We start from the raw sequence: 20,000 nt of genomic DNA on the forward strand, positions 1-20,000 counted from the left end.
ATATATATATATATATATATATATATATATACATACATACATACATACATATGTAATGTGTTATAAACTAAATGAAGCAAGGTATTTTGTTTAGTACTTTATTGTTTCTGCTATCCATCTATCCTTGATTCTTTACTCAGGCACAGAACAAAGTTTATGGAACACATTAAGTCATACTTCCACCATTGAAATAATGGACTTAATTCAACGACATATTGAATTAACCATAGTATTTCATCAATGACGTTGGTGAATAAGTTAAGGAGAGAGGATACTGTCTTCTGTATGCAAAGTATTCATTGTTGTTGTCGTCATTGTCATTGTTAACATCATTATCATTGTCATCGTTGTCCCCCTCCCCATCCTCCTCCTCATCACCATCATCGTCGTTGTCGTCGTCGACGTCATCATCATCATCATAATTATCATCACTACCCCTAATCATCCCTATCATCATCACCATTGTTTTAATATCCAGCTTTCCATGCTAGCATGAGTTAGATGAAACTCACTGAGGCAATAAGAGCTGGATGCTCTTCCTGATGTTAACTTTCATCTGTTTCCAAGATGGGTAATAAAATTTTTTTCTCTAGTCTTTCAAACATCAAACAGTTCAACAGGTAGACATGCTTTCACAGCAGATTGTAGACAATGACATCATTTGAATGGACAGTGACCTTGGTTTTATGTAGCATGCAATCAACATCAAGACATGTAAGCAAGCAAGAAGCTAAGATTGAGTGGACCTTGAAGAAGATACTGGAAAGTATCCTATCAGGTTTTCTGCAATCTTTACTATATCTATTGCTATGAATAATTATCTTTCTAATATTGGAATAAAGTGCATGTGAAGAGCACAATTTATAAAATCATCCTCACAAGCGGGGATTGACTTATACTTTTTTTTTACGGCTGTTGGGAAGATGATTTCTCATTATTGTGGTAGGATTTGAACTTTGAATGTAAAGTGATATAAATGCCACAATGCGTTTATCAAGCACTCCACTTTTTGGCCATCCCAAAAGTTGTTTAACCCTTTTGCCTTTAAACAGGCCATATCTAGCCAAAATATTCTACCTGTTTTACATTCAAACTGGTTGGATCCAGTATATCACAATTACCCTACAATGTCATTCTAAAAATTAACAACACATCATCAAAATGTCAAGACTATGGGATAAATGCATGATTAATTCAAAGCTGTGTGAATAAATAAGCATTACATTTGACAGAATAATCTGAATGCTGAAGGGTTAATGAATAATAAAAAATGTTACCAACAAAAAAGCAAAAATAGCAATAACCAACAACAATAATAGAAACAATGAAAAAAGAAAAATGATAATAACAAAAATACACATATGAGTTTACATTGAAATATAATCTAAATTTGAACTTACTGATCTGAAAATGTGCCAAAAAACAAAGATCCAACAAAAACACCTGCCATGAGTAGCATGTTGATTGTTGAGATAAAGACTGTTCTGTGACACACAAGGTTTAGCTGCAACAAAGCAAATTTGGTGGAGTTTTATTAAGCTATACAAGTAAACTTTTGTAAATATTCTTGCTTGTTTCTACATGGAATTTGGTAACATCTAGAATTGGAAAAAAACCAGAGAGGTTTTGCAATAGTTACAAATAGAGGTAAAAAAATGTTTAGCTTATCAGCTCTGAGTATGGGGAGATAACTAGCTTTTGTGCCTAATTTCTATACAACAGTGGAGCGAAAAATGCAACTTTCGAAATCGGTAACTAAGAATCAATATTTTGTTGCGAATTAGGATTAAAAGAAAGAACTTTGTGGTTAAATATTTTTGCAGGCTCTGCAACACACTTGAACATTTTTAAAATTGCTATTTTTGGTTGAATTTTGGATTTAATGGATTATAAGTAGTAATGAATACATATTTCTACATAGTAGAATACAAAACAGTAAATATAATATACTTAAGAAGTTGCAAACTAAGTTTCAATACAATTGACTAATATCTTGGGGTTCCGCATTGACCATAAAGAGAACGGGAGTGTGAACTTCTCTCCAGTGCTGCTGCAGTGGTTGTTGTGTGTGGGCGTATGTCGTACATGTGTGAAGTTTACTGCTTTGTGCCTTGACTTTAGGCCATTGTATTGAAGTTTAGTTTTGTTTACATTTAGTGATGACTCATAAACCAATAATGCGTCATGATATTGAATGCCCAATATTTGGTACTCCATGTAATCTTACTGAGCAAGTTTTACCAACTTACAAGGATGTACTAAAATGTATTTTATTTGAATGAGAAAAAGAAACGAATGTAGTTAAGAAAGATCTTCGATTAAACAAATTGCCAAAATTGTAGCAGAAAAGATAATTCTTCTTTGGCAAAAGGCATCCATCCCTTGTGCTATGACTGAGTCAGTTAAAACGAAACTCTTAAAATTTTATCTAAAGTACCAAGCATTACTAAGATCTGTGAAAAACAGAAAAAAAATTGTGCCATCGTTGCAAACAAAGTGTTTAAAAACAATGTAGCAAAAGATTTATTTGTAAGTGCAACTCCTTTAAAAACTGAAGTTGTAGTAGAATCAAAAAAGTACTACAGAGAGAACAAGATTTTTTACAGGATCAACGGACAAATTGAAAAAGGACCATTGGCAGAATAGATCAAGCAGAATCTTAACAGAATGTTCAGAGGTTTATTAGAAAGAATTGGCCTTCTAAGTCAGCAAAGGATTCTGAATTGATAGCATTTTCATTAAATAGTGAATCACATAATTTCGAAATTTCAAGTGCCTCGCAGAGTTTGAAGTTATAAATTTTAGAGCTTGAGATTTTAACACTCTTGTTTTTAAAAAAATTTCACAAAAGCAAATCACTTCGTAATAATCAATGTAAAAATAAAATGAGGAACAGCAAATGTGTTATAAATTGATTTTTTGCTCATTATTCAAAATTTCAAGTGGGCTGTGGAGTCTAAAGATGTAAATTTACAAACTTCAGATTTTAATACAGTTGTTTTTAAAGGATTTCGCAAAAAAAAGTATATTCTTGAAAACATGTTTTGAAAATCGCTCCACCCTGTTCTATACCAAGAACTCATACAACAGCAACAAAAAAAAAGCAGTTGACCAAAACCTTCTAAACATGAGCACCTAAAATTTTAGAATATTAATTGGAGTTGGCAGTCTGTGAGTCTAATCACAATATTACATGGTCAATACTGTTAACTGATTCAGAATAATGTTCTTTTGTTTGAGAAACATCATTGTTACTTTACACTTGAAGTCTTCCATCTTTAGCTGACCCCAAATCATTCTCTGAATATATTTAATTAATCTTTTTATCTAATCTTCATAAGAATCTTCTACAGAGCTGCTTGTCAATTTTTCCACTTTCCAACATGAAAAAGCCATTGCTGTTTTACAAATCAGCCTCAACTTCACATCCAATACCTGAATCCACTCCTAAAAATGAGCCCTATAAAGTTCCAGCACCTAATCTCCACCTCTATTTGCCTCATACATTTCCACCAGCACTGCATACTTTCCCATCTTCTTTGTCTGCTTCCTCCTTTCTTGTTTCCCACAAAATAGTCAATTCCATAAGGATCATGTGACATACTAGCACAAGAACCTGATCAACTCTAAAGGTCATGTCTACCTCTTGTGCTGATATCATCTTCTTTTCTTTTTTTGTCTACTAACACCTCCCAGTTATCTGCCATTGCTATCACCCAATAAAATACCAAGGAAGTGTACACTCTTTCTGCCTTGTTCTTCCTTCACAAATTTGATGCCTTTCTCTTACTGTGCTCTCTTATCCTTCTTCATTTCCACTCTCTTGTGAATAACTTCTGTCAGCTGCCTTAGCATTTGATTGTATCTCCAAGTATAAGCTCAGAGAAGAGTCACACTTCAAGATAACATGTGCTTTGGCCACCGCCTTGATTCCTTGCACAATTCATTTTGATTAATTCTGCATCTCTTCTATTTATTAGAGACAGCTGCATAACATGTGTGGAACCAAATATATAGGAAACTAAATCAAATCTAGTATATTTATTGTTACTTAGTTTGGCAGTCTGATGGAGATAATAAACAAAGACGGTTGCAGAGGATTTGAGCTCTGAATTAGATATCACAAGTTACTCAAGCTAGTAATCTCTAGTTGGTTTCTTGATCTGAAAGATATAGAGCTAAACTTTTACCCAAATCACACTTTACTACTCCCCCCCCCTCTGTCTCTGTCTCTGTCTCTCTGTCTCTCTCTCTCTCTCTCTCTCTCTCTCTCTCTCTCTCTCTCTTTCGTTCTTTCTTTCTTTCTAAGACAAAGGATACATTGGATCATGTAACCCTGGGCACACTATCACTGAAAATTTTAAAAAATGGATGGTCACAGCAGAAATGCTTTTGATCATAGGCCTGCTGGATCTTGGCTGACCTGGCATCAAACAACCTGTCAATCATACATCATAGTTTACATATAAGTTACCTGGCCTGTTAGGTAAACATACTGTACAAACAAATATTTATTGTTAATCAGTAATGATTGAAAATATTTTTGTATCTGAAATCACATTTAAGAGCAATTTCGAAGGGAAATTTCGAATGAAGCTGCACTTACGCAGTGAATTTGAAAAATTATAATATATAATGAAGAGACACGTGTTATTTGTCTCTAAATTATATGTTAATGTTATGGCGTGGTCCCTGATGAGAGTTTCGCCTAGCAAATTATTTTATTTGCTAAATAAAATTCGAAACCTAGTATGATCATAAAAAAATAACAAGGTAAAAGTTTTTATTTTTCATTCCCTTCGAAATTGCGCTTAGAGTTCTGGATAAACCAATATCCACAAAGAATAAGAATTCAGAAGAGATTCCCAAAAGAATTTATACATGAAGGATTACAGTTAGTACTGGAAAACAACTACTTCTTTGACAACTAAGACAGCCATGAGGATGAAAATCACACTAACGTTTGTGACTCTAGTAATGGAGTACTTTGAAGGAAAAGGATATGCTCTGTCCAGAACTACTGTTGATCATCAGTTCCAAACCTAAGATTTTTGGATGACTGCTTCATATTTTGGAATAAAAGTAAGGAGGACCATACAAGATTCCTTAAATTAATAAGCAGCATTCATGAATTGATCCAATTCCCTATGGAAATGAATGAAAAGGAACTCTTTTTTTCTGAACATTCTAATAATTAAGGAAAATGTAGTAATTTATCAAACACTGACCTGACTTTCCTGGCGAACATTAGTTCAGCTGGCGACATACCTGAAGTGGTGCTGGGGTTAGGTGTTAAGAATTGTGTCAATGCAGTATCAGCTAGTAGCTCATTCCTAGATTTTTTCAGTGCCCTCATAAACATGTCTACAGAATGTTCCGCCATCTCGGATAGTATGGCGGAGTAGTTTTATGCTCTATTGAATGCATTTTGCAAAAGTTTTTAATTTTCTTCAACGTGAACTGTGTTCCATTATCAGACACTATAGTGTCTAGGACACCATATCATGCAAAAGTTCATCCAGAAATTCCATTGATACTTTGGAGGTTGGCTCCCTACATTTACATATTTCTGGTCATTTCATGTAACTATCCACAGCTAATAGATAATACCCTCCATTTAACAGTCCTGCAAAGTCTGTGTGTAATCTGGTCCAAGGCTGAATTTTTATAGGTGATGCTTTTGCTGTCAGGGCACAACCCCTGCAGGCTTTCAGCAATTTTTCAATATCCTGATCCATATTTGGCCAGCAGACGTAGCTCCTCATCAGTGCTTCATTCTCATGATTCCTGGATGTGCCATGTGGAATTCTTTTAGTATACGATTTTGCAAGGAAACAGGTATTACAATGCTCTGAGCGTACATAAGTATGTTGTCACATATCGAATACCATTTTGAAACCGCATTACGCTCAGCTACATGAGTTATTGTATTTGTTTGACTTCACTATTTTTTTCATTTTTATTATGAACACATCCTTCTCTGCTTTAATTTTTATTTCCTCTAAAGTGACAGGTAGTTCACGTACTATGTTGCAGAGTATATTTTTTTAATTTCGATTTTAGTTTTTAATGTCCCTATTACTGTGTCCTCATTATATTTAGGTATCAATCTTGACAGTCCACCCACATGTCCCAGTTTTTTCAATGGTAGAAATTCCATCTTAAAGTCATAATTTAGCAGGATTGTCCCCCAGCACTGCAATTGATAGGCTGTATGTGTGGGGATACCATTTTTCGATCCGTAAATTGTCAACAATGGGCAGTGATCTGTCTGCAGACTGAATTTCCTTCCATGTATGAATTTGTAAAATTTTTTCATCGCAAAAATCATGGCTAATTTCTCCTTCTCAATTTAGCTGTAGTTTTTTTCAGCTACCAACAATGAACATAAAGCATGAGTGATGAGTTGTAGTCTATCATTTCCATACTTCTACAAAATTACAGCTCTTATACCACCTTCACTAGCATCTGATGCTACTAATATTTTAAAATTTGGATCAAAGTGCGATAATGACAGTTCCAATGTTAAAACTTTAAAAATTTCTTCGAACACATTTTGGCACCTGTCCGACCAATACTATTTAACGTCTTTTTTCAATAGGTTGTTTAAGGATGCTCTTAGCTCATGCATATTCGGTATATATGTTTGGTAATAGTTTGGGAATCCCGAGAATGCTTGTAATGTTGTAATATTTTTCAGGGGAGGTATATTTTTTATTGCAGTCGATCTTGAAGAATCTGGCCTGTGACCATCTTTATTGATAACTTGCCCTAGATACTTTATTTCTGGCATGAAAAATTTGCATTTTTCCTTTCTAGGTTTAATTCCATACTCCTTTATTCTTTCAAAGACCTTTTTAACATGTCCCTCATTCTGGCCTTGAGATTCACATTTTATGAATATGTCATCCAAGTAAGCTATAGTGAAATCTGTATCTGCAAGCATAGTGTCCATCACCTGTTGGAAAATACTAGGTGCCACCTTTATCCAAAAAGGAAGTCGATTGAATTTATATAAATCTTTATGGGTGTTTATCATTAATAATTTCAAACATTCCTCCTCAACTTGTAACTGTAAATACATCTCCAGCAAGTCCAGCTTTGAAAAAAATTTTCCTCTATTGAGTTTCGCAAAAATTTCCTCCAGACTTGTTAATGGGTAACTGTATGTCATCAAACATTCATTCAAGCCTGTTGAAGAGTCAGTGCATACTCATATTTATTTTTTTTTCTTTACATAAACAGCTAGTGATGCCCATTCTGAATAATCTATTTTTTTCTATAACTCCAAGCTTTTCAAGTCTATCCAATTCCTAATTGACTTGATTCAACATCACAAAAGGTACAGCTCACTTTGATTTAAATACCAGTAGAGTGTTTTCTTTTACTTGAAATCTTACTTTTGTCTTCTCCAGAAAAACATCAGGAAAAATCTTTTTTAATTTCTTTTTTTAAATCCTCCGACATGATATTTCAATTGGCATAAGAACTATTCACATTACAAAAAATATTTATGGAGAAGTCCCATAAATTAAGTAGTTCCATCCAGTCTGAGCCAAATAAGTTCGTCGTATTTTTTGATACAAAAACTTTGGCTTTCAAAGTTTTTCTGCGAAATGTCACCTCACTTATCAATTCACCCCAAAATCACAATTGTTTCCCCGAAATACCTCGCACAATTTTCGAAGTTTCTTTCAGTGTAGGCTTTCCTATTTGTCTCCATGTATTATCATTAATTATCGTGATATCACCACCTGTGTCCAACTGTAGTCTCGTATTCACATTATTTTCATTTATGGAGACAAATTTTATTTTTTGTGCCTCGCTTTGTGTTGACAATACTTTTTTTCTCGAATTTTTTCTTTCAACCTTGTTCAATTTTCAATTTTGTTCAATTTTTTGTTTCACCCAACAATGTGAATTCTTATGTCTGTTTTTTTCCACATTTCAAACATTTTAGATTTTTAAAAGGACAGTTTCTTTTAAAATCTATTTCTCCACACCTATAGCATTGTTTGGGTCTTGACTGTTGTTTTTTTTATCTATTACAAGTCGACACATATGTATATTTGAATAATCATTTTCAATTTTTCCTGCATCCTGTCATAAGTTTGTAATCCTTTGGCATTCTTCAGCCACTGCCTGTAGAGTTAGTTTTCGAATCTTGTTCTAGTTTTGTCAATATCCGAGCCCGTATCTCTGCATCTTTGCTTGCAGTTAATCCTTGTACAAAGATTAGACATTTTAACATGTCTGGTGTTAATTCGTTTACTTAAAAATTCTTCACATTTTCTATTGGAATTATTGTTGCAGTCCAAAAACACTTCAGGTTCATTTTCGGTAGACGGGGTTGAAGAATTTACTTGTAATCCAGAAGAAGAGATTACATTTTCTGCATACTTCAGAAGGTATGAAGGAATCTTCAAAGAAGAATGTAGAAACTGAATGGACGAAAGGAAGGTACAACTTCTTTTAAGGAAATTATCACCCGCAGAACATGAAAAGTATTGTAATTACATCCTGCCGAGAAAAAACAACCAAAATTTGTTTCCTTGAAACAAATCTTGGATGGTTTTAGTTGAAGAGAGACCATAACGTTTCCTTAAGAGACCATAACGTTTCCTTAAGAGACCATAACGTTTCCTTGAAACAAATCTTGGATGGTTTTCTCGGCAGGATGTAATTACAATACTTTTCATGTTCTGCGGGTGATAATTTCCTTGAAAGAAGTCGCACCTTCTTTTCGTTCATCCAGTTTCTACATTCTTCTTTGAAGATTCCTTCATACCTTCTGAAGTATGCAGAAAATATAATCCCTTCTTCTGGATTATAAGTAAATTCTTCAGCCCCATCTGCTGAAAATGAACCTGAAGTGTTTTTGGACTGCAACAATAATTCCAACAACTATTGATTTTGCTGTTGTTGTTGTTGCTGTTGTACCTGTTGTTGCTGTTTCTGTTGTTCTTGTTGCTGTTGTAGTTGTCGTTGCAACTGTTGCTGCTGTTCTTGTTATTGTAGTTGCCATTGCAACTGTACCACAGAAGCTAATATGTGTTCCATGCTAAGAACGTCCACAGTGAGCTTCGAATGCCTTGTCACCACTCTTATATCCTTGAGTTTGGTTATAAACTACACTGTAACACTACAAAAACTAAATCAGTGACAAGCATGTAACAAACTTATATCTCTTCTCAACGACTTTGACTGCCTTCACAAATGCGACTGCACACACCACACTGTACCTTACACTGCCAGTACGCACACGCATTTATAAGGTTTAGGACAGCTTATTTGCTATCCCACAGGGGTGTCAGGATTTCACCACAACAAGAATAGAATAAAGAAACACAAAATTAAAATGTATTTTTTATTAAAATTCCTTTCAGTGTTGACTTTGCTCTTTCTTCTGTTATAGAGTGGAGACTGTTGTAGAGGGTTAGTTCTGTAGACCTGTGCAACATTAAAGTCTTAGTTGAAGAGAGACATAGAGTTACATAGAGTTACATGAAACAAGAAAACACTAATTTTCTTGTGCTGGTTCAAAGAAACGATATGTTAGAGTAATTTTCCCTGATTCTTTCCAGAATTAGAAGAGGATTGAATCCAGCACTGCAGGCTAACAAGGCACTTATCAGTTACATTATTTGACTTTGTTTACAGTGGCAATTTGGCCCTATCCTACAGTACCTATTCACTACTAGGTGCAAATTAAATGTCTTGGAAATGAATGAAATGCAGTATGAATTCTTATTTGGTCATGTTGTATTGTATTAACTTGTAGTAGTACTAACATTCAAAACTACATCAACCCATTAACAAATGATGGACATGACATATCAGGTGATCTTGGTCTATCTTTTAGCCAGTTGTTGTTCTGGTGTATTTGTGTGGTAGTAAAACTAATGGAAAATTCCATGTAGTTCTATGCCAAATCATGGTTATAAATTGAGATGCATAAGAAATACAAAGGAGAGGAGTTAGATGAGCCAGGAGACATGTAGAGGTTATCTTAGTGTACCAGCAGCCAAGCCATTTCGACCTTATGTTAAAAGAACACTTCACCAAGCATGAAGACTTTCATTTTCTCCTCTCACCAAACAATCATTCACACAAAATAACTACTGGTATTAAGAATAACAACATCTGGTAAGTAACCTTTGTAATGCCAATATGGAAATAAATATGATTCATTAAAACTGAATATTATGGTTGGTTTTATGTGGCAAATGACACACAGCTCGAACAAATTTCCAGCTTCCAGCTAACCAAGCCACAAACTTAAGTATCCATGATTTCAATAGAGCAATGATAACTGCATTTAATTCTTAAAATATCATATGATGTTTATCCTATTGACAAAAATACTTTATTGCCAGAGAAAAAAATGGTAATTTTTAACATGGGTACAAGGCCAGAAAATTGACAAGGAAGTAGTTAGTTGATGAAATCACCCCCAGTACATGAATGGTACTTTATTCTATAAACCTTGAAAGAATGAAATGACAATGTTGTCCTTGACAGGATTTGAAATCAGAATGTAGAAAGTTAGATCAAATTCCAGCTTTAATGATTCTACTCTTCAAACATTTTCTGGAAGCAACAGCATGAAACTATTCAATATTTTTATGAAAGCTTTCAAAAGAAAGAAGTCATACTTACATCAGAAGCAGCTGTTGATGGAACACTTGATTTATCATAGACCCATGCATGACAGTTGACCTCTTTAGAGGTATTCCAATCATTAAAATCTGAATAGTTAAATTGATAAACCTTACATTTTCTATTGTCACTGGGCAAGGAATGGTTTATATACCAAGCATGAGTGTCACTCTGCACTTTGTAAGTATCATTTTCCCAGCCTGGAATAGCACACCTGTCATGAAAAAAAAAAGTTACACTATTATATTTTGGTTGATAATTATAGTTTCTTTGCTAAATAAAATTATTTTATTAAGTTAATATCTACATTAAGTGAAGCTTATGAGTACATCTTTGTAAAAGAGTTCAAGAAAAAAAATATGAAAGCAATCACTGCATTACTTATATATTCAAAATAGTATTGTAATGGTGAAGTAGAATGACCCCACTCAACTTTGCTTGATCTTTTAGTGAATAGGCACTAAAATAACATCTAAATTTTTATAACAGCAGTAGTATATCATCATCATCATCATCATCATCGTTTAACGTCCGCTTTCCATGCTAGCATGAGTTGGACGATTTGACTGAGGACTGGTGAAACCAGATGGCTACACCAGGCTCAATCTGATTTGGCAGAGTTTCTACAGCTGGATGCCCTTCCTAACGCCAACCACTCAGAGAGTGTAGTGGGTGCTTTTACGTGCCATCGGCACGAAGGCCAGTCAGGTGGTACTGGCAACGGCCACACTCAAAATGGTGTATTAATGCAATAATAGACAACGTTCAGAAGGCTTAATAGAATATACTAATTTATTAAAAGAGGAAATTATGATAACATTAAATCGAGGTTTGCTTGACAGCATACAGGGCATAACAGTGTCCTAAGTGAACAAAAGAAAAGTTTGAGCTACTTGTTATAGGGTCACAAATCTAGAAGAACGTGTATGCAGCATAAATAACATGTAACACTTACTGTTACTGTATATTGTAAGATGTGAACAGGATAAATGTTCGAACAGTCCATAAATAGTTATTTAGTTCTAGAATGCTTCTTCCTTTGATATTGTTTACATGGTGGAATTGAGCTCTGACAGTGATATGACAAATTATGTCTAACTTTCTTGGAGGTTTGGCTGGGACTGATTAAAATTTTCCTGTGACTTTATAACAGGTGGCAGTGTGTATCTATGTGTGAGGTAAAGTGGTTGGCCACACTAACCAAACCATGCATAGACAGACAACAGTTCCGCCAAACGGAAATAGTGCTCCTAAACAACCTCTTGCTCAGACCAAAAGGGCAATCAACATAAAGGAGCAAATATTCTGGAAGGTAACACATAAATAGAAAAGGAAAAGAAGAAAATACAAAATGCTGAAAAAGAAGCACAGTAATACAGCAAGACAAAAATTAACACAGCAAAGCAAAATGAAAACATGCCCAAAAGGTAATTCCATGTGCTAAAGCTGGATGGTACTAAGTTGTCTGAATGCACCGCACACCTAGAATTTTCAAAAGCTCATGTAAGAGCTAGGATTCAAACTGCCTACCATGGTCAGTGGTCATCATAGTAGAAACGCTGTAACATGATATCCAACCCAATTCTGCTGTAATATCACACAAAGGGATGGCTTCCGGCCGACGTGTAAAGTGGTTGATGCACATAAGGTGATATGTAAAGCCTTGATTAACTGGCCACTAGATTGATATGGATGTTACTTAGATGAGTGTCCAGGGTGCTGAACATACTGAGAGGCACATGAATGTGCCTATGCACTTTAGCTTTTCAGCAGGAGAGACAAGAACATGACCAAGCAGTGATATCTCAGCTCATATTTGGCCAGAAGAATCTAGCTGAAATGAGTTTCACTGTGGCTGAAGCTCCAGGATGTGAGAGACTATGCAGAGTCTGGAAAACAATTCAACAGTGAGTCTCTGGAACAAGAAGACATGGTATATCCATCGAGATGTCACATAATATTTGCATGAGAGAAGTAGGCACAGGCAAGTACTTAAATTTACACGTTGCAAATTCTGGTTAAGCAAGATTGATTGACTCTAGGGGAGGCTGATCCACAGAAAGAAGATGGAAGTTGATATCTGAAGGTGACAAAGAATTTACATGGAGGCAAGAGAGAATATCTGCCACTGCATTCTGTGCACCAGAGATATGATGAATATCATTGGTAAACTGTGAAACAAAATTTAGGTCACGAGTTTTGTAAGGTGAATATCTGTTGGGCTTCAAATGAAGCGCAAAAGTAAGCGGACGATGATCGGTATAGATTATAAATTGGCAACTTTCAAGTGCGTGTTGAAAGTGTTTAACTGCCAGGTACATAGCCAGAAGTTCATGGCTGGACATGCTTAAACTGTCTAAAGAAGATAGCAAGAGGTTGTACTTGCTGCTGGTGATGTTGCTTCAAAACTGCACCAACAGCTGTGTCTGATGCATCCACGACCAGTGAAAGCTGGGCATCAGACACAGGATATTTGAGAAGAGAAGCACTAACCAATGCCTGTTAGACTTTGGTAAATGCCTCAAGATGAACCAGATCAAGAGAAATAGGTTCGTCTTTCTTTTTTCTATTTTGTAAAAGATCAGACAGAGGGGACAGGAAGTTTGCACAATGTGGAATAAAATGGTGATAATAATTAAGAAGACCAAGGAACTGTCAAGGCTGTCACAAAAAAGTAGGTGAGGGAATATCCTGAAGAGCATTCACTTTATCTGGAAGTGGTGCTGTTCCATCAGCGCTGATGATGTGGCCCAAAAAGATAAGTGAAAACAACACACCAAAAACACACTTTGCAAGGTTAATGTGAACTTGGTACTGCCTAAACCACTCAAAAAGTAGGTGAGTGCTATGTTCTTCCAGCGAAGCACTTGCAACCAGAATATCATTGATATAGGAGTATACGAAGTCAAAATCGTGAACGACCTCATCCATGAAATGCTGGAAGGTACTTGCAGCATTTCGTAACCCAAACAGCATAGTTAAAAATTCAAATGCCCCAAGCAGGATTCACCAGTATTTGACGTCCAATTTCGAAAAGATGGTACATCAGTGGAGAGAAGAAGCAAAATCTTGGATGTGAGCGATCTGGCACAGTGATTGAATTCAAGCACCTGAAGTCTCCTGTCAGATGCCAACTCCAGAGCGTTTCATGACCATATGTAATGGAGATGTCTATGGACTAGAAAAAGGGCGAATGATCCCCAATTACAACATATGATTGAATTCTGCCTTGACCACTTTCAATTTCTCCTGAGAGAGATGAGGAGGGTGAGAAAAGACAGAAGCACTCTTGGTTTCAATAAAATGTTTGATAGAGTGAGTAGGAGTACTCACTACAAAATTCAAATTGGTTAATTCTGGAAAGGAATGTAAAAGGTATGGGTCATCAGAAGCAGCGAAAAAGAAAATTGGACTGATTGCTGGATTCAATAGTTTATGACCAGAAACAAAAAGATCCATGTTCACATCCAATAAACAATGTGCATGCATATCCTCGAGAAGATTGTAGTGATGTAAGAAATCAATGCCCAGGATAGGATATGGCAAATCTGCAACGATGAAAACCCAGGTAAAATCTCTATGCAAATTCAGGTCCAAAAGCAAGAGATTTGGCCATAAGTAGGAATATGAGAATGATTGAGAGCTTGCAAAGAAATTGGTGAAAGTGGGGGTTTATCCTTAAGAAGCTTCAAGGGCCAAATACTAAAAGTCACCTCAGTATCAATCAGACAGCGTACATATGAAGACGAATCCATAACAAAGAATGCACAATTATGAGTGTGCGCTGGTGGGGTAGGTGACCTGCTCAGTTCTCCAGTGAAGAATTTCTCTGCTTAGAAAAAGAACAAGGCTGTTTACTCTGGTGTGTGGAAGTACCAAAATGTTTGTGATACTAATAAAACGATGATGAATATGAAGGATATTGGCGACGTGGCAAAAAAGAATGATTTCATGGCTGACATCGAGGAGACTGAGTGCATGAGACACATAAGAGTTGCACTTCTCTAGTAAAATCCAATATTGCCTTTAATGTAGCAGCCGCAGTGGGCTGATCCGACGACAATTAAGCAACTTGCCAAAAGAAAGAAGAATAGTTTGCTGTTGGTCCTAACGAAGTAGATGTGGCAGGGTTACCAGTATAATCCATGATTTTGTCTGCAGAAAAAGCTAGTTAATCTGCTGAACTGGTTTCCATCATAGGTGCCAAAATGGCCTGAATATTAGGTGGCAGCCTGGAGAAAAAGAGTTGTTTGATCATTACACTATCTGCCAGCACGTTTTTCAGCCAGTTCCTTCATTCATCATAATAGCTGTGAAAGCATATGATCACCAAGGAGTTCATCATTCACTAATATGCGAAATTTTTACTCTGCCAATAAAGATGCCAATAAAGAAGTCCGTCATAAGATCTTTGTTTTAATACTGTAATAAGTGACATCTGCTGGCAGATCGGTAATGAGATCCTTAATTGTCAATGTTAAAGAAGCTGGTTTAACAGTGAGTAATATGTGAAGCTGTTGTGCCTCTGAGGATATGTTATTAGCCATGCACGAACATCACTGATAAAATTTGGCAATGAGTTGTTACCCATGATGGAAGGACAGTGAAAACTTCGATAAGAAAAGAATCAGAAATAGCAGCTAGGAACACTGGGTCTCTTGAAGAAGGCAAGGAAGAAATAATGACCTCCTACTTGAAAAATGAAAGGTTTTGTTTGCCTGGAGATGAATATACACCAAACTGGTGAGAAAAGAAGAATAAGTCTTTCATCAAAATGTTATAAAAATCACGAAGTCATCACACATGGAAAATCCAAGGCAGGCGAATTTAACAGGGAACCCATGGCATTTGGTGTATACATCCACTGTGCATGCTCAGAGCAGCAAATTCACAGGAAAAATCGAGGAAGATGAAGACAGGTGCCATGTTGGACTAAGCTCCAAGCTGTATTCACTGGCATAAAACATTGGCAGTCGACATTGTGGGAGAAAAATACTTCAGAAGGAGATTATTTCAAAGAATATGTATTTCCCTGGAAGAAGGATGCATACTCTGTTAGGTACAAGTTTGAGATGAAGAAGATGAATTCTAGAGTTTCACTTGAATCACCAATTTTTAGTGGAGATTTGAGTGAAGACTGCAGTTCTTTCAGTTCAGGGTTATCAATTTTTAGTGAATAGGCACTAAAATAACATCTGACTTTTCATAACAGTGGTAGTACAATACCTTGTAAAGCAATAATAGACAATGTTCAGAAGGCTTAATAGAACATAATTTATTATAAGAGGAAATGACAATAGCATTAAATCGAGGTTTGCTTGACAGCATACAGAGCATAACAGTGTCTTAAGTGAACAAAAGAAAAGTTTGAGCTACTTGTTATAGGGTCACGAATCCAGAAGAAGGTGTATGCAGCATAAATAACACGTAACACTTACTGTTACTGTATATTGCAAAATGTGAACAGGATAAATGCTCGAACAGTCCATAAATAGTCATTTAGTTCTAGAGTATTTCTTCCTTTGATATTGTCTACATGGTGGAGTTGAGCTCTGACAGCGACATGACAAATTACATCTGATTTTCTTGGAGGCTTGGCTGGGACTGATTAAAATTTTCCTGTGACTTTATAATAGGCAACAGTGTGTATCTATGTGAGAGGCAAAACGGTTGGCTAACCTAACCAAATCACACAGAGATGGATAACAGTTCTGCCAAAGGGAAATAGTTCTCCTACAATCAAAACTTCACTTAAAACTATAGTAATTTCACAAACCAACTGCCACTGATAATGCCACATTATATCTATCTAGAACAGATTCTTCCATTTTACCTTGTGTATCCCAGTTTTAGAATAAGTGCACCACATCTTTGCATGTTATAAGAGGCAACTAAAAATCTTGGCAATAAGAAGGGCAACACTACTTCAGAAAAATCATTCAACTCATATCAGCACATGTTAATGAGAATGATTACCAGAGTCTCACATTCTGCTAGTCTTGTACAAATATTTTCCTACTCAGATTATTAGATCTACATTAGGGTTTCAGTTTGGCAGTATTTCATTATATAAGGCACATGCATGGCTGTGTGATTAAGAAGTCTGCTTCTCAACTACTTGGTTTTGTGTTCAGACCCAGGATGTGGTATCTTGGGCAAGTATTTTTTTAATTATAGCCTGGGCCCAGCTAAGTTTTGTGAGTAAATTTGGTAGATGGAAACTTAAAGAAGACAACCATGTGTGTGTGTGTGTGTGTGTGTGTGTGTGTGTGTGTGTGTGTGTGTGTGTGTGTGTGTGTGTGTGTGTGTGTGTGTGTATGTGTGTGTGTGTATGTGTGTGTGTGCGTGCGTGTGTGAGTGTATTTGTGTCATCTTGTCTTGTTATCATGAGATGGTTATATAGGACCATCACTATTATAGAAGCAGTGTTTTTTTTATTTTCAATCTGCCATGAAACATCCAGCCATAGGGAAATATTACCTTGCTTGAAAACAGGTAGGGGTTGGTGATAGGAAGTTCATCTGGCTGTTGAAAATCTGCATCAATGAATTCTGTCTTACCCATGCACAGAAGGAAAAGTGAATGTTAAAACTATGATGATGATGATGATGATGATGATGATGATGATGATATTTTTTACAGACATCAAAATAAAATTATTTTGTACTCTCTAACAGTATTTCTCATGTCTCCTTTGATGTTGTGCTCTTGATTGACAACTACTGGTTCAGTGAATAAGATGTTTTCTTTGCTAAAAAGTTAATAGCATGTATCATTTACTCGAGATGAAACAGTTAATCCCATCTACCTTAATAAAAGAGCAGACAGAAGCAAGGTGAGTTGTTAGTTATGAAACAATTAGTTATAATTTAGTGGTGTGTAGTTTATAGACTCAAGATTCTCTTCACTTACATAAGCATAAATGTTTAGGTATATTCATCTTAAAACATCTCCATTTATACAGGAATATATAAGTACACAGTAGATACATAGATGTCCAAATATATTGATTATTTCTTTTTTCAAGAGGGAAAAACAGTGCCTATGGCTTTTTAATTTTCTTGAGCTTCCAAGACTTCTGGGAGAGGGGAGAATGTCATCTTCAAACTGGAAACTTAACCTTAAAGATTGCAACAGAGTGAAATCTGCTATAGTTTACCAAGGACCATCTGCCAATCTCTTAAACAGGAAAGAAAAAATATGAAAAATACAGACAAATCTACTTCAAAGTGCACCTCATCATCTTATACAAGGAAAACAAGGAAAAGATACTTAGGATAACACAATCCTAGATGTAATCTTAAGAAGGGAGTAGTCCAGGTTGAAATACCTTTAACTTGTGCGATGCGCTTTCCCACAGCTCGTCTCTCTGACTGAGCTGCAGTCGTGGATCAAGAAGAGGCCGAGGAAGGGCGAATGGCACCGCGAGTGTCACATTGCTCTGGAGCAACTCTGCCCGGGTTGACCTTGACAGCAGTCGTTTGACATAAGCCCACAAGTCAGAAATGGTTGAACACTGCACGGGTGCATGCAGAATGGTTTCGTCGCTCTGACCGCATTTCGGGCAGGTCGGCCTGGTGTTTCTCAAGCCATGCCTGCAGAGCTTATCCCGAACAGGTAGTGCTTCTCAATAGCACTGCCAGGCCAGGGATCTCTGGAAGTTGTCCATCATAGGTCCCGGCCCGAAAGTCGTCTTGAACAGGCGGGTCAGGTATTCCTTGTCGATGCCCAGGTTCGCCCCGAGATCGTCATTGTACCTCCCCTCCACTAATCCCCTACAAAATGCTTTGGTTGTGATGCAGTCACTCAAGGTCTATGTGTATGTTTTGGTTGTATACATCTGTATATTTTTCTTGTATGTATATATCTGTGTATATATATGTATGGATGTGGGAATCTGTGTAAAACTTTATGTATGAGTAGTATGTGTGTATAGATATGTATTTGTATATATGTGTGTGTATGTATATATATATATATATATATATATATATATATATATATATATATATATATATATATATATATATATATATATATATATATATATATATATATATATGTATGTATATATATATATGTATGTATGTGTGTGTGTATGTATATCTGCTAGTTTTGTCATCTTTATCTATATAATAATGCTGAATTTGAAAAATTAATTTTTTAGTGGATTAATTCAAAATTTTGAATCCTTTGAGTGCATGTTCTTGTAGTTACTGTAAATTACATCATTATACTAGTAATCTAATATCAATTACAAATTACAAATAGGATGCCTTCATTATACTAAATAATTATTTGTATAAATACATTCATTTAACTTATTATTATTATTATTATTATTATTATATTATTATTATTATTATTTTAAAAGGATTGACGTAGCTCTTCACAAAGATTAACAGACAAGATGAAGAGTGTGATGCAATTGCAATAGATATTTTATTGGTTGAACAATATTTTGACACTCCGTGAAATTAAATTCAAAGATAGGAAATGCTTAAACATTCAAAATTAAATAGGAATAACTGCATTTCTTTCTAAGTGAAACGACATCATCAGCCTTTGGTCTTTTTCCAAAGGTAGCAGAAGGAAGGAGAGAAACAAGAAAACAAAAAGAAAAAAAAAACTGGAGAAAAAATTATTCAGTCAAAACGTTTAGTATAAATATGGTGGAATTCATCTGCCATTTTATTAATTCCTCCAGGCTGAGATGTCAACAGTTCACAAATATATCTATCATCATGGGTTTTGAGGACTGAACGTGCAGTAGAATGAGGGCATTTTTTGAAAACGTGCACCTTCAGATCCTCCTCAAATTTACACCTGTTTGATGTGAAATGCTCCGCAAGTTCTGTGGAACTACTGTTATTGTGCCTGATGTTGTACCTATGTCCGTTAAATCTTTTTTGCAATCATTCTGTTGTGCAGCCAACATGAATCATTTTGTGTTTGGTGCTTTCCGCTGCATACACCAAATGGGAATCCTTACAGGTCCCTCCTTCTGTGTAAATCATAACATTTCTGTTATAATTCTTGATGGAATTGGTCTGACTGATGTTATTGCATAACAAATAGGGCTTACTTATCTTATGAGTGTTTTTGAGGATGCTGCATTCAAAAACTCCAGTTGACTTTTTATTAGAGGTACTGGTCAATATTTCTGTAATATTTCTATTATGTCTAAAGGCTACAATAGGCAGAAGAGGAAATATTTGTCGGAAATGAGGATATTTTTCTGAAATATGTTGGTAACTGTCATGCAACACTTTTGAAATGCTAGCAAAACTTCGGTGCCTGTTAATCACTAAAGGAATTTGGCCATAAGCTCTTTTCTGACT

At 35.6% G+C, this 20,000-nt stretch overlaps 1 protein-coding gene across 1 annotated transcript in view; it reads right to left on the reverse strand.

Moving 5' to 3' along the window:
• LOC106880428 (organic cation transporter protein) overlaps positions 1–20,000 on the reverse strand; it is a 79,477-nt gene that overhangs the window by 36,500 nt on the left and 22,977 nt on the right. The window contains exons 2-3 of the mRNA XM_014930342.2: positions 10,660–10,873; positions 1,401–1,504 (exon numbers count right to left, since the gene is read on the reverse strand). Coding sequence (XP_014785828.1) covers positions 1,401–1,504; positions 10,660–10,873 — 318 coding nt within the window. The remainder of the gene's footprint in view (positions 1–1,400; positions 1,505–10,659; positions 10,874–20,000) is intronic.

This window comes from Octopus bimaculoides, chromosome 10, assembly GCF_001194135.2.
Source record: "Octopus bimaculoides isolate UCB-OBI-ISO-001 chromosome 10, ASM119413v2, whole genome shotgun sequence".
NCBI classification, from domain to species: Eukaryota; Metazoa; Mollusca; class Cephalopoda; order Octopoda; family Octopodidae; genus Octopus; species Octopus bimaculoides.